Genomic DNA, 15378 nt, shown 5'->3' on the forward strand with positions numbered 1-15378 from the left:
TCCAATTTCGTCTTGCTCACTCGTTGCTAGTCTGATTACAACCACGGGGTATAATGGTCAAAATACCCTATGGCATCCGTATCTCTGAAAGTAAAACTGTCCAAGACATCCGATCCCAATATACCATCTCCATATTCCATCCAATACCTGATACGTAAAACCATGTCCACAGGGTTATAGCTACGAGACTCGTTATCAGATCTCAGGGATCAGGCTCTGGTTATCCCCCATCGACCCTGCTAATGTGGCCATTTCAGATCCTCAAAATATACGGTTTGTGTTTGATCACTTAAAAAAAATCAATTTTTGATAATTTTGGAGGAAAAAATCATTCCCAGCTTGTCACTGAATGGAATTAAACTGTGAATTTAACATGTGGTCAAATATGAAGGATCCCTTGAAAAAGGAATAGTACTCCAATGGGAAGAAGGCTTGGGCCGTCCTTCAATGAACCATCAACCTCATTATTTTTCCTTTTATTTTTTGTGGTGTGTGTTGCTCTAACGTGAGTTGAGGTTTATTAGTTGCTCATTGCATGGGAAGCCGACACTGTTGCCCTGAAAATTATCACAAGTCATCGGGGCCCAGTGGAGTGATGTTTTGCTTGTTTTTTCTGTTAAAAGTATCCAGCAGTTGCGCACGAGCGAACGATCGAACGAACCAACGTAGAGAAAGCAGAAAGGAAGGAAGCAAAGCTCAGGTTCTCTTCCAATGTCGACTTGACGGCTACGTGTGCACCGACGGCCTCGGCCACGCCTACGCCTGCTTCCTTGAAGATCGGAAACTGACTGCCCTTCACGTCATCCTGTTGGCTTTCCTCCTCTCTCTCTCTCTCTCTCTCTCTCTCTCTCTCTCTCATGTGCTCTCCGCAGCTTCAACGACGGGCAACAAGCCCGGCAATCCAACAAGAAAAAGATACGATTCGGACACGTTTTCGGTGCTGGAATTAACTGGCCCCACACGTTGACAACGACATATGAGCCACGTGGATATCATTTTCTACGTTATTTCTTAAATCTCAACTCCCTCTTCCCCTCCCTCTGTTTCTGAGTCCGCCGGTTTGTTTGTTGTTTTGTATCTTTCAAATATCAGAGACTTCAAAACCAACCTCTCCAAGTAAAATTGGCTCCCGCAACCCGACAATCTCAGCTAAATATGCCGCGAATGTTCCTTCTCTTGTACACATCCCCCTCTTCCCACTCACTATGATTCTTCTCTCTACCTTTTCTCCTCCTCTTAGCCTCTCCCAGCTGGCACACCATATAATAAGAGACTCAGCCCCAGAACTTCTTCCACTTCAATTTTTCAAGAACTCAGAAAACCATAGTCAGTATTAACCCAACCTCATTAGTCACATAGTTCAATCCCACAACACCAAATCCCTCAACAATGGCAGGGGTTAGCAGATTGCTTCACCTGTCCAGGCAACCACAGCAATTCAATTGTCCATCATCTTCTTCTTACCTTACCTCTACTAGTTCCTCATCATCAACATCACTGAGATGCTCATTAGGCAAAGCAGGGATGACCGGAGGGAAGGAAATTTCTGTGAATGGTGAGAGGAAGTTGTCGGTTGCAGCGAAAGCTTCAACGACTTCAGCAACCATGATTTCTTTGGAGCCACAGACAAAAAAAGGATTCAGTCTGCCTTCCCTTGTGTCAAATGTCACAGAAACGGCTCTCAGGATCTTGAGACACTCTTTGAAAAGGAGACCATGGAGGCTCCAAGCTGAGATGCTCATGGAGAAAGTAGGTGTCTTTATTCTTTTTTACTTCACACCCCTCCCCAAGATTTCATATTTAACTCCCTTTACTAGTCAAGTAGTTCATTAACGGTACTAGAAGTTTAATCATCCTCACATTAATACTTTTTTTTTTTTGGGTAAGTATCACCTTAAGACTTACTTAACTAAGATCTAATTTGTGGTATATCTCCCATGCAGGCAATCATTGACTGCAGGTTTTTCACATTTTTTGCTGTTGCCGGATCCTTGTTAGGCTCGATCTTGTGTTTTGTTGAGGTATTATATTTTACTACTAAAGAATCTGAGTTATTTTTCTTAAACCAGATTTAATTCTTATGAATACTGGCTACTTTCAATTAAACTGTTCTCTTTCTTTATTTGTTACTGAAATTGCAGGGTTGCTTCCTTGTTCTTGAATCATATTTCAATTATTTTCATACGATGATGGAACACTCAGATCATGGACACGTTGTTGAGCTACTTATAGAGGCCATAGGTTTGCTCCTCTCTTTGTGTCTCCACTCCTCCAATAGAACTGGAGAACATTAATTTTGATACTTTGGATTTTTGTCATTAAAAATTAACATATGATTTTTTGTTACAGATATGTTTCTTGTAGGAACCGCCATGCTTATTTTTGGGATGGGATTATATGTTTTGTTTGTTGGTTCCAATTATATTAAGAAGAAGGGCACAGGGCTGATTCCTCGATCCAGCTTTTTTGGGCTCTTTCAACTTAAGGTCAGTATATTATCCTAGTAATTAGTATTAAGTTCAATCAAGTTTTTATCCTTTTTGACAAATCTATTGCAAGACATTTTATCATTTTTCATATGTGATGTAGGACACTATTGTAGTTTATAAACATAAAAGAAGCTAAAGTGCATATGGTTACAGTTAATAATGGGGATTGGAGAGTTCTATGATAGAATATGGTGAAATACGATTGGTTTATAGGCATCCATAGGAGAAATGCAGCAAAGAAAAAGAAAATAAAATAGAGAGACAGTGCAGAGTAGAAATAGCCAATAGGTTCTGCTGAGCACACCAACAGGTATCTAAACATAAACATTACAAAGAAGAGGTAGACAATTTCAACTCAGATGACCAAAAATAAAAGACACAAAATTTTACTAGACAAAGTATGTATATATATACTTGCATGTTTGTAGATTTGCATATGCATATATTATTGAGCTTGATCAGGTCTGTACATTCTCAGATGCTCCCTGCTTGGGCAGAGATGCAGTCAATATCTCAGGCAAAATCCAAAATAGGGCATGCAGTGATGATGATACTCCAGGTTGGTGTGTTGGAGAAGTTCAAGAACATACCATTGGTTACTGGGCTGGATCTTGCCTGTTTTGCAGGGGCTGTAATAGTTTCTTCAGCTGGCATTTTCCTTCTCTCAAGACTCTCCATGGGTGGAACAAAAGGATGAAGTTAGCAAACCAAATGGCTTTCATGGCTTACAGGGACAAAAATTTTATACAGATTCAATCATACTGATTCTTTTTGTAGTACAAACTGTTTATGTTTATTTACCTTTCAGAAAGGAAAAGAGCCCACTATGTAATCCCCAAAGAGTTTGTAAGAAAGGAGTAAAAAAAAAAGAGGAGGATTATTTTTTTAGTATAAACTGTATATGTTTAAATACCATTCAGAAAGCAAAAGAGTCCTCTGATGTAATCCAAAGAGTTCCTAGAAAAGAAGAGAAATAAGAAAAATGAATAAAAAAGAAGAAGGTTTATTTTATTTTATGTCAGTATAAACATGATTAGAAGCATAAAACAGAGACAATGATAGCAATTATGTCCTACCACCGTACACTTGGGCTCATGGAAATCTCACTTCCTAAGCCTAAGCTATAGACAGATTTATGGTGCCTAGCTGGGAAACTTACCATGTACTATAGGATTACGTGCTAAACATTAAGTGTCGAAATTACACTTGTCCCAAGGTCGTGCTTCATTGCCACATGGCAAACATGGTTTGCTGTCACTGGGTTTTTGCACAATGATTTGAAATCTCCAATCTCATGGTGGATTGCTGCCCAATCCTTTAACTGCCTTTCTTTCAAGGACCACTACAGCCACAAGAAAGGACTCGAAAATGGTTCCCATATACCCAAATCTGGAGAATACATCTTGATGTAGGGAGGGTGTCTAGACAACTAGGTTTCCTACAAGGGTCAATCCACTAGAGTAAGGAATACTCAATAGGTCTTGAATTGGGTTGGGTTCAAAGTTGCTCAGCAAAAGTACAGATTTAGTATGCAAGATAATAGAATAATTAACAGGGCAGCAGCAATCAATAATAGTTTAAACATGAAAAGCACATAAGCTACTTAAGCGTCAAATGGGGATATAGGGAAAAGGTACATGGCAGCATGCATATGTTAGGTTTAACACAAATCAGTCAAGACACCAAGCATAATAAGCAGACCATACAGTTCTCCAAAATCAGCCAGCTAGTAAGGTAAAGCAGCAGAGTCTTTTTAAAGGAAAACAGAAAAATATAAATGGCATGAAAACAGAGAATAATTTCAGATTTCAGTGGGGGGAATAATGGGGAAATAATAAGGAGTCAATGGAGGTGGAATGGCGGGGGGATTTACCTACCTTATTGCTATCCAAATCTAAGGAGAATAGAAGAGACCAAGGTCCTCCTAAAATAAAGAGATGCAGTCCACTTTAATTGATGAAGAAAATCCAGCCTGCAGAGAAGTGTCCTTTATTGTTGCCGATGGAGCTTGTGTGTGTGTGTTGGGACTTTCAGCAGCCCACGAACAGCAGGTGCAGCCAACAACAATAACCGAGAGATAAGGGATGAAAGAGAGAGAGAAAGAGAGTCGTGATGGAGGGAGCAGGCAAGAAAAGGAAGAGAAAATCGAGACAGAGAGAGAGATGGCGAGAAAGGGAGAGAGACCGAGAATGAAAGGAGATCGTGAGAGGGAGAGGGGGGAGTTGGCTTTGCCTTTTTTCTTTCAACAATTTCGTTCATTCCATCATGGTCAATGGCCTCACATAAATAGTGAAATAATTACTAAAAAAGAAAAGGTTAATCCTAGATGATAAAGAAGTTTCCAAAAACAAATAGGAAATAAAGTAGTTTCCTACTTAATTCAAAGACATAAATAAACAAGATACTAGGAAATAAAACTAGTAAATAACAAATCAACAGCGGGGTCCACAAGATCTGGACGATAGGAGAGAGAGAGAAAGAGACCATCGATAGTCTCTTTCCTCATTCTCATGGTAGAGGTCGACCAGCAGCCTTCTTTCTCTTTTCTTCCTTCTTCTTTCTTCTAGTTTCCTTCTGTGAGACTATCTTCCAGCCAAATAGAATGCAAGAGTGGCTGGGTCTTGCGTCTAGGTCGTTGATACGTGTGGATGTCCCCATCACATCTCCTTGAAGGCAAAAAGGAGAAAATAGGGATATAGACTATGTCAGAGAGGGGCTGTTTCATATTGTTCTAGTCCATTCTTCAAAATTCTCAACTTGCTGTTACAAAATTGTTAGATTAGAAGGGAGGAAATAGGAAAAATGAACAGACTATATCAGCAACTACAAACGAAATTAAAATCCAAGATACTAGCTATAATCCTGTTGGAATAATCCCTTCTTTAGTGCTCCTTCAAATGAAACATTATCAATTATACCTTCATATGAGAATTGCAGAGGCAATTCTTAGAACAAAAGAAATCAAACAAGGTAAAGCTCACTAATAAGATTCAAACCTGTGTATCGATGGCCAAAGATTTGAGGTACCCCTAGAATATTGTTGGCTTCAATTCTTGAATGTCTTCAAACAAGTACCTAACATGCTATAAATGAAATACAAGAATATATAAAATTTAAAAGTCTTGACTCTAAATCGGCTGCAAAAAACAGAAAGCAGAAAGAGTTAAATCAAACTGGAAGTGAGTAAAAAACATACCCCTCACCAAAATCCTATGAAAGAAACCCTGTAGATGCAACAAGTTTCGATATCTGATCATATATATGGGCCAGTGGGAGGAACAAAAAAGTTTGTCTTCTTCTGTCACCGTAAGTGGAAAGAATTCTAACTTAATTTCATTCTAGGTTTCTGCTACTGCTAATATGAGGTAACTGCCACAATCAATGCAACTAACCCTTGGTTACCAGATGGATAATCGATTGAGTCTATATCAAAAATTAAATATACCATAACCAGCCATTATCTCGTCCACTTCCCATGTTGAAAGCAGCTGGACCAAAACAAACTCATAAATACCCCTTAAAAAGGGAGGCGATCACTCCCATTACAGTTGTAAGTCTACTCTTATGTGATGTCTAACTATATCAAGAACAACTAAATTTTCAAACCGAAACAACCACAACAAGTATTGAAGGTTTGTTGTAGTAACTTGTCATTCACAGAGCAGGCATTTCTTTGCTTGAGAAAGAGAAAACCTCACTTGTCATTCACTGGGAGTCTGGGAAGGCATTTCCCTATTTGGGAAAGAGAGAGCTTCACTAAGGGAAGGAAAGAACCCAAAAAACTTACTAGAATGCAAGATCAAAAGTGTCAATCTATTACTTTTATATAACCACAAAATATCTTCTCCACTCTTGTATATCAATCCACTCAGCAAGAACAACTACTCAGCCTTACCCCAACTACATGGGGTCGGCCATATCAATCCAATCCCCACCCATAAATAATTTTTTGCTGAAAGGAAGAGATGCTTTTAAGCCCTGAAGCTAGCCATAAGCAGGTTCAGCACAATTGTTGAATGTAGGATTGTTCAGTTCTCGACAAACGCAGCATATGATTGCTCCTGGGGTATGCATGGCTATACACTAAACTGGAATATTTATAACAATAAATTGACCTAAAAATTTCTACAGTGTCTGACACTGACATGAATTATGAATAAAGCCTACACAATTTATGTAGAACATGCTGTGGTGGACATGGAGCACCTTTGTCCATGTCCTTGTTACCTAGCTTGGAATTACATGCTGCTATCCATTGACGATGTAGCCCCAATGACCACCAATATAGGATTTCCAGTTCAACAAACAGTGTATGAATCCTATCTTATAGGTTTCATTTTCGAAAAAAATTCCATGACCTACATGAGATGAGCAAACTGTGATATACATGCTGATGTGTACATGTGAAAGATAATAATAATGATTTGTTCATTTACAAAAAGGTGCATGTCCTTAATTTACTAGACAAACCACAAAAATCAATTAAAATATTGAGAACAGAGTGTAATTAGTAAATGTCTACTTTAATTAAACAGAGAACACTGAAACTTCAGAAAAAACACAAACTTTTTGCTTCTGGGATCTGAGAATCCGTGTCAGTTCGAAGGACTCTAAGAGATAGAACATATTGTAATTAAAAAGTCCAGAGTTAGTTATTTTACCCCTTTATTGTAAGATAAATGTACAGCAAAACCAGGAAAAATAAATTAAGGAATGAGCATATTAGAGCAGATTTGGGAGTTGCCACGATCAACGACAAGCTCCGTGAAAGTCAATTAAGGTGGTATGGCCATGTTCAATGGAAACCTGAGGATGCCCCAATAAAGAGGAGTGATCGGATTCAGATTGAAGGAGTTAAAAGAGCTAGGGATAGACCTAAAATGACCATAGGCGAAGTGGTGAGGAATGACATGCTTAGTCTCGTTCTTGTCCCAAGTATGACCTCGGAAAGAGCCTATTGGAGGGCAAGGATTTATGTAGCCAACCCACCTAGCTATGACTATCCTGACTTGTTGGGCTGTGCCTCTTGCCCCTTACTCTCTTCCCATCTTTTACCCTCATCTTTCTTTTCTCATTCTCATCCTTTTTTTTTTTTTTTTTTCTCTTCCTTCACCTTTTGTTTTGGAGGATCCTTTGCATGCACAAACAGTTACTCTCCATCACCTAGTGAATATTTTTCATTTCATCTGAGATCATGAATTTTCAAGTATTGAAAGAACTAATTTTAGTAAAACAAACGATAACATAGATAGAGGAAAAACATAATAAGTTAACTATAATCTATAATTTACTCTTCAATGTATAATGCATTGGATCTTAGAAGCTAGACCGTAACAAGGAAACAGATAACTTGTGTGTGCTCATCTGTGTCCGAGTCTTGGTGGTTGCATCTCTGCATGTATGTGTGTGTGTGTGTGTGTGTGTTAGAGAGAGAGAGAGAGAGAGAGAGAGAGAGAGAAAGAGAGAGAGAGGACAAACATCAAATGAATACATAAGGTATATGCTGCTCTTTTACGTAGCAAGCAACATAACACACATAAATGTAACAAGAGAAGCTCAATTCTATATACTACATTATTCTTAGTGCAAAGGAAACTGATAGAACCCACCTTTCCATCTGAATGCAAGGGAATAAAGGGAAGGGAAGCGAAAATTTTGAAACCTAAAAAGAAACTTTTGTAAGCATTAGCAAACATGGTTGTATCACTAACTCCAAATCATTCCAAATTTGATTATTAAATTTTACTTTACTTTGCAACCAAAATCCCTTGGATCTGAAAGGTAAAATAAAAATTACATCTAAAAAGTGTCATTCCTAAATATATTAACAAAGACAAGGATAATCTTTCCTTGTAAATTTGAGGAAGATCCCTTGTTACTTGCCCAAGCACTTCTAAAGTATGCATCCCTACTGTGTCAATGTTGGACTTGAGAAGAGCAAAGTATATGTAATCTCATTATCACCAAGACTAGTTTGGAAATCAAAATTCACCAACAAAAAGGATTGAATCAAAGCTAACCAGAATATTGTTACTAATCACATGGAGAGCTGCACGAATTTCAAACCGTTTCATGAGAACAAGGAGTTAAGACATAAGTAGCTTGGTTTAGGTTATCTCTCAGGAATAAAGAATATCCATAAATATTTTCCAATTTGGCGAGAAGAAACAGAAACCTTGTGGTGATCAAACTCAAGTAGATAGGAATAAATGATAAGGATGAATATAGAGCCTGATGTTGTTCTCATGAACGAATACAATTGAGACTTCAGCATGGTTGATAATGAACTCCACTGCAATATCACCTGCAACACAAGCAGAACAGAAAAACAGTTCTAACATTGCTGGTTTTGGCCCCCCACCCTCCTCACAGCAGTAATTAATGTCTATCATTGTAGCTCTATAACAGTCAATATTTCCATAGAAATGATTAAATGAAATTTCTGAATAGCGTCCCCAATGAAGACGGCCTACCAAGGTATATGCCGTGGCTGTTACAAGCCTGTGGAAGGACCACAATTTATATTAATGGTGGAATGAAAAAATGCATGGGAACTAGACCATAGCATGAAGATCATGAGGTGTTTGAGATAATTCAGTAAAATATGGTAATGCATTAAACTTTTCCTCTGATTCCTCATTCTTTAAAAGCCAAATTAACCAAAAAAAAATAATTATTAATTCAATGTAATTAGTTGGCCCAAAATAAAGACTAAAGAACAGACCTGTTCAACAATTAACACTTCAGCAATTGAGTTTTCATTGCAATGGCATGTAAAATAACTTGTTTTCGCGACTCTTAGTCATCAACAAAGAAAGTATACCTCCGTTGCTATTCTCCACACAGAGCAGTTGGATCCACATATGCTACAACGATCTCCATGCCAATTCATAAATTTATAAACCCTTTTAGGTAAGAAATGCTATTTACAAACAAAACAAAACTCAAGAAGAAAAAAAAGGAGAGAAAACTAACAGAAACTAGCAAGGGGGCTTACGGGATTAATATTGCAGCTTCTGATGGCAGACCCAATTTTGATGGCTTGTTCATAATCACGTGTGCCATACAAATGGACCCGCTAGTCAAAGTTTCAATTCAACTTCTGTTGGGTATTCTTTTCTTCTCCTTTAACAAATTGAGATGTGGCCTCCATTGCCTTCTCCGGGGGATAGTGATCGTAGAGACCAGACAGAAAGAGGAACGAAATTATACTTTGTCATCATCGGCCTCCCGACGACCCAGCATTTGGTTTTGTGGGTTCCATTTAACGGAATTATTAAGAGGCAAAAGCCAAACAATTCCAAAATTGTGAATTGTTCAGAGCAAATAAAATAATAAACAATTTCCAAATTTTACCTTTTAATTATATCGATGGCCTTTTTTAATTTTTTGTTTAATTCAAGGGGACTTTGCTATCACTCCCCTAGTCTATATTTACTAAAATTTTCCTACCTTTTACTTTTTTACTGATAATCCCCTGTTTTTTTATTTTTACGTTTCTTTCTCCTTTGCTCTTTTTAAATGTCCAGATTACCCTTCTTTTTCACTTGTAACCTATTACATTTTTTTTATTCAAATTGATTGGTTCAAAGTATGGTTTGAATCAAACCACTAATAAGTTTTGTCTCATCTAATTATCAAGGATATTGTAAATTCAAAAAAGAATAATTTTGTATCCGATCTATATCTACATCCGTATCATATGTTCCAATCGGGTGCCATGCGTTTTTATTTTTTTTAATCCTTAGATTGAATGAGGCCGATACCAATCTAATACCGATAAAAAAATAGATTGCTAAATTTGTGATGATGGATGAGACAAATAATAATAATAATAATAATAATAATAATAATAATAATAATAATAATAATAATAATAATAATAATAATAATAATAATAATAATAAATAAATAAATAAATAAACAACATCCTTGATGATTAGATGAGATGAAATAAAAAAATAATATAATAATAAATAAATAATATCTTTAAGGACACATCAGCTATGTTAATATCCTTGATGATTGGATGAGACAAAATTTGTAAGTGGTTTGGTTCAAACCATACTTTAAACCAATCAATATGAAAAAAGTGTAATAGGTTACAAGTGAAAAGGAAGGGTAATCTGGGTATTTAAAAAGAACAGGGAAGAAAGAGATGTAAAAATCAAAAGTTAAGGGAGTTTTAGTAAATATAGGCCAAGTGTAGGGGAGTGATAGTAAATTCCCCTTGATTCAAATATTGGTTATAGTTTTTGGTCTGATTCTTAAGTTCGGTTTGATGCTTTATAGCTCAATTTTAGTTTAGTTTTTAAGTTCGATTCAATATCTTATCGGTTTTGATGTGATACAAGTTCGGTTTTTAGTTTAGTTTTTTATGTTCGGTTCGATATTTCATTGATTTTGATGTGATCCAATTTGGTTTCCATGTCACAAGAACCCAGCCAAAAACATGATCGAATAAGCAGTTTTCCTGTCTCACAAAACCCTAGCTCGAATCATGATCAAATAAGCTCATTTTATTTATTCATTTATTATATTTTATACCTATATATATATATATAATTTTTTTTTGTGCAAAGCTCATTTTTGTTTAGTTTTGGTTAATTCAGCTCGGTTTCATAGGTTCGAACTAGGTTTTGACATGCTATTCAGATCTGCCCGATCTGTATTTGCATACTGCATACCTATAACCTTTCTTGTATACATTATATATAAGTTAAGAGTAAGAGAATGTGGTTAAGAGTAAGAGAATGTTGTCCACTTGCATTCCTCAAGGCCAAACATGACGCAGTGGCAGTGGGGACATGGGCATTTTTTCACAGCCCAAGAAACTTGATAGATCCTGTTGAAATATAGGAAACAATATGTTTCCATCGGAACATTTCACTTGTAGAAACCATGGCTTGTACGAATTTGGTTGAAACATACAAAAATTGGGAAATTTTGTCAAAACTGGCCGGAACTTGTAACATTTTAGTTTTGATCCCTGATTTTTTCTCCAGAGCTAAATCAAAACTGAAAATTTTCGCAGAGATTTAGAACCATGTTCATAAATAAAAACTTATAAGAAAGATGCTTCCTCTACTAACTCTTTTAGTACTTTGATTATGCATCTTTAAAATTCTAGTACAATTTCTAGATGTGCATAAAATTATTTTCTTTGATATTTTTATTACAACACACTATTTTATTTCGTCACACCATAATAATAAGGATATTTATACTTATATTAAGCCTAATCTTTTCTCTATCTTACAACCCATGAAACAATGGAATGCTCAATCTTGTCACTCCTTTATTCCACAGGTGATTCCAACCCAACCCACCTTAATTAATACACCTGATTTCTTGTCCTAAACCCACCAATTCTTATATGCGTGAGTGTGACTGATGCAAAGGACAACATTTCTGAATGGGTAACTTGTATCATTAATTCAGGAAAATGTCTCATTATGTGCTAATTATATGATGATAGGGAAAACCAGTGATGTCAACTGTAAGAGCCTTCTTTATGGTGTAAAGTGAGCAAAGGAAAAAGGATGAAGCTTAAAGGAAATTTGGAGTGACTCAACAGAATTACACATACTACTTTCTAATAGTAATTCCACATCATGGCCTTGGAGCGCAATCCTCCTATTTTAGGATGTTCATACTTTTTTGTTTATACCATATTTTTGTCTAAGACCCAACATCGAAGTGGTACTTCTAATGCGTAAAATAGCACATATGGCTATGATAAAACAAACACAAACATCAAGCACTAACCCAAATATTGATGTTTTAACTTTTAAGCATGGATGATTTTTCTTTCTTCCATCAAAGAATAAAAATAAGAATAAAAAATTCATAAGTAGGTTTTTTTTTTTTTTTTTTTTTTTTTTTTTTTTTGGGAGTGGAGGGGAGGGGAGGTTACACCCTCACCCATACGTTGAACACTCCCTCCAAGAACTGCCACTCAGTATTTCAACTGGGGGGATGAATTGCTTTTTTTTATACGGAGAGTTTACCAGTTATCAAGCTTCAGCTTAATCAGAGTTTACCAAGTGTCTAAGCAATTTATTGAAAAAAATAAAAGATTACCAAGGGACTACAATGAGGTACATGGACATACACATGAGACCACCTATTAGAGGATGGATTGAATCTCGATTTTATATTTTCTTTTTACTTTTCTTTTGTTCAATCTGAAAATGAACATATTACCAATCCACATATCCTAAACGTTCAAAAATCAAAATTTTCAGATCACCCTTTCTCGTGGAAGTGCTGATCTACTTCAAAACGAGGGTGCTGGAATATTTTCCCCCATTTTGTGGTCAAATATGTTTGTAACTGAATTGTCAATATTACCTCAACTTTAACTGTTTCTGAAATTTAAAGTAGGGGGTACATTGTAATTTCACTTCCTCTGGTCGCAAAGGCCCAAACGAAGTAGAAAATTGGATCCCTTACTTGTACAATCACCTGATCATACGAGTCAACATCCAATACCGTCCCATTTTCTGTCATTACAAGGATGGGAGGGATATATTTAAAAGTAAAAAATACAGTGTTAGATATTGACTTGTACAATATACAAGCACCTATTCCTTTCTCACTGAATCAAACCTTGTTTGTCTGAAATCATTGCATGTAAAGAAGTTTGGTGAATAAGATAGGCGACACCTTCAAATTGGAGTCGACTCCGGCAGAAAGCATTGGACATGCTCCACCAATTATCCCATTACTTGAGACTGGAGAAGTAATTCCGTTATCCAACACCACTTAGATTCGGCACTTCTCATCTTTCTCCTTCATCTACAAGCTTCGGCCTGAAAAAAGAGCTTATCCAATACAGAGGCTCCTGTTACTGCGAGGTCTAGTGAGAGTCATATTGTTTGTAGTCTTACCCCACTTCACCAAGAGGATGTTTCTTACCCTAAACCAACGACCACTGAGTCATAATGGAGCAATCTTACCACTGCACTGAGGTCTACCCTCTCATCTACAAGCTGTAGATCCGGTCTAATAAAGTACATAGAACTGACCTTCTGGCCTGTGGCGCAATAATGTTTTGTCTTCCTTCCATCTGGTGGTTAAACCCACCTTCAATTTTATCCCATTCCTCCCTCCCAAAAGTCTGGAAGAGATATAATTTGATCTAATTTGAGGAATAAAACTCATTTTCTTTCTGATTAAGGGGGTGAAGGGGAAAAATAAAAAGAGCATGTTAAGACTGCAATCCTTTTTTAACTTCATTCAATTTATATAATTCCAAGCCCAGAGCCTAATGAAGGGAAATTTCACCCATTCATGGAATCGTGGCCTAATCAGTATCTCATAACCATGCCCCGCATGCAATCCTTGAATAATTAAAAATAAAAAAAATTTTAAAAATTTCCATACCCACCCAAGGTTCAACCATTTCCTGTGGAAACCACTCAATTTCATCCCTCTAAATTCTTCCATGGAAAGCCAAATGCAAAAGTCAGTTCAATGGAAGGTTCAACAAATATGGCAACTGGTGGTGTGAAGGATGAAGTATGAACAGGAGATTTGACGGGCAATAAATAAACCATGTACCGTTTGATAGGGCAGATGAAAGCTATTGAGCCTTGCATAACCCCATGGCACAAACCAAACAAGATAAGGCAAAAGAACGTTAATACAGCCGGTGGGCATGTGGGAAGAAACTAAAATAGCTAGTTTAAGTACTCTCCTGTTTAGGAGTCAACAAATGTTGAATAAAAGCAAGGTATTGAATTTTGCTTACAAACTAAAAATCAAGCATTCAGTGGGTTCTTGTGCTGAAGGTTCCACAACCCATGTCACTGGAGGCTATTCATTAATTTTCAGTACCCATTATTCGTTATGACAAGATCAACCACGTCTACACCGCCTACCACATGCAACTCAGACCTTTAAAATTCACCGACTGTGAATAGTCATAATAGACCTAGATACTTATGGTGCATCTGTTTTGGAAGTGAATTAAATGGAAACATACTCAGCAAATACTTTAATCCAGTTTCTAGTTAAACAAGAACCTTGTGTAAATTGAACATCAAGCTTGGAAGAAACTAAACTAACACTGTGTAGGTACTCACTGAGTCAGTTTATCAAAATTCTGGTGTCCTAGGCTGATCACAGCCTAATTCGACTTCTTCTGGCAAGCAGACAAGACCATTCACAGCCCTATTGACTGTGGCTGCTTACGGAACCATGGCAATTCTGAAAACACATAAGGATTGTTCTGATTCTTTATACAGGCCACCGAAAGGAAAACATTAAACAAGGAAGTATTTGTTTTTGAAGTTAATATGGAAAGACTTGCTGACAATTCAACCTTTGTCCAAATGGGAATTGAAGGTAGAACAAAATGAAGAGAGTCAATAAATCAACTTCTGGAACCAACTGAGAAACTAATTTCCCAAACCAAAGATGATATAGACAACAGTACTTATTCTTCCCATCGGAGGGGCAAGAGAAACATCTGATACAACTCTATTCACCTAAGAATAAATTGAATTACACACAAACACACACGCGCTCACACACACACACAAAAAAAAAGAGGATAAACTACATACCCTTTTACCCAGACAGCATCCTGTAAGACTGTACACATCTGAAAGAGACCAACTTTATCCCTCTACAAAGAAGCAAGAAGCTCTTTCATCTCTGCTACAGATGGGATCGTCTCATTGGGGTAAATCCTAGCAACCAGTTGTGCAAAGCTATCATACTTGTCCAGAAACTCCTTCTGCCAAAGAAAATAAAACAATCTTTAGATATTGATGCTTTCCCATTTCTTTCTTTATTTCAGATTTAGAAATAGCCAAGTAGGTTAATTTCCCTTCTCATTTTGGGTAGACAGCTCACCAGCAAATCTCATGTGAAATTCTCA

General features: G+C 36.8%; 2 protein-coding genes and 1 long non-coding RNA gene across 11 annotated transcripts in view; 1 reads left to right on the forward strand and 2 right to left on the reverse strand.

The window, feature by feature from the left end:
* Positions 1–533: 533 nt before the first annotated feature.
* Positions 534–3412, forward strand: LOC122085108. Its single transcript, XM_042653547.1, has 5 exons — positions 534–1749; positions 1944–2021; positions 2142–2241; positions 2350–2486; positions 2968–3412. Exons 1-5 carry the CDS (start codon positions 1390–1392, stop codon positions 3184–3186), a joined length of 894 nt encoding a protein of 297 aa, XP_042509481.1. The 5' UTR covers positions 534–1389; the 3' UTR covers positions 3187–3412.
* On the reverse strand, positions 2701–9752 carry LOC122085109. 7 transcript variants are annotated; one of them, XR_006142020.1, is made up of 4 exons: positions 9487–9752; positions 9313–9355; positions 3080–8793; positions 2701–2974 (listed from the first exon to the last, which is right to left on the reverse strand). It is a non-coding gene; the product is annotated as an uncharacterized LOC122085109 (long non-coding RNA). The 7 variants fall into 7 exon arrangements; XR_006142018.1 differs by having other exon boundaries at positions 9214–9355; XR_006142019.1 differs by having other exon boundaries at positions 9313–9365.
* A 5124-nt stretch (positions 9753–14876) lies between these two features.
* Positions 14877–15378, reverse strand: part of LOC122084656 (exocyst complex component SEC3A-like) — a 68141-nt gene continuing 67639 nt past the window's right edge. For all 3 annotated transcript variants that reach the window (XM_042653079.1, XM_042653078.1, XM_042653077.1), the window contains one exon: positions 14877–15234. In XM_042653079.1, the coding sequence (XP_042509013.1) occupies positions 15124–15234 (111 nt within the window). In that variant the 3' untranslated portion in view covers positions 14877–15123. The remainder of the gene's footprint in view (positions 15235–15378) is intronic.

The sequence above is a fragment of the Macadamia integrifolia genome, chromosome 7 (genome assembly GCF_013358625.1).
Source record: "Macadamia integrifolia cultivar HAES 741 chromosome 7, SCU_Mint_v3, whole genome shotgun sequence".
NCBI classification, from domain to species: domain Eukaryota; kingdom Viridiplantae; phylum Streptophyta; class Magnoliopsida; order Proteales; family Proteaceae; genus Macadamia; species Macadamia integrifolia.

Coding starts and splice junctions, on each gene's coding strand:
- LOC122085108 (XM_042653547.1), top strand. CDS start 1,390: ATGGCAGGGGTTAGCAGATTGCTTCACCTGTCCAGGCAACCACAGCAA. Junction 2,022..2,141: donor CGATCTTGTGTTTTGTTGAG/GTATTATATTTT, acceptor CTGAAATTGCAG/GGTTGCTTCCTTGTTCTTGA. Junction 2,487..2,967: donor TTGGGCTCTTTCAACTTAAG/GTCAGTATATTA, acceptor GTACATTCTCAG/ATGCTCCCTGCTTGGGCAGA.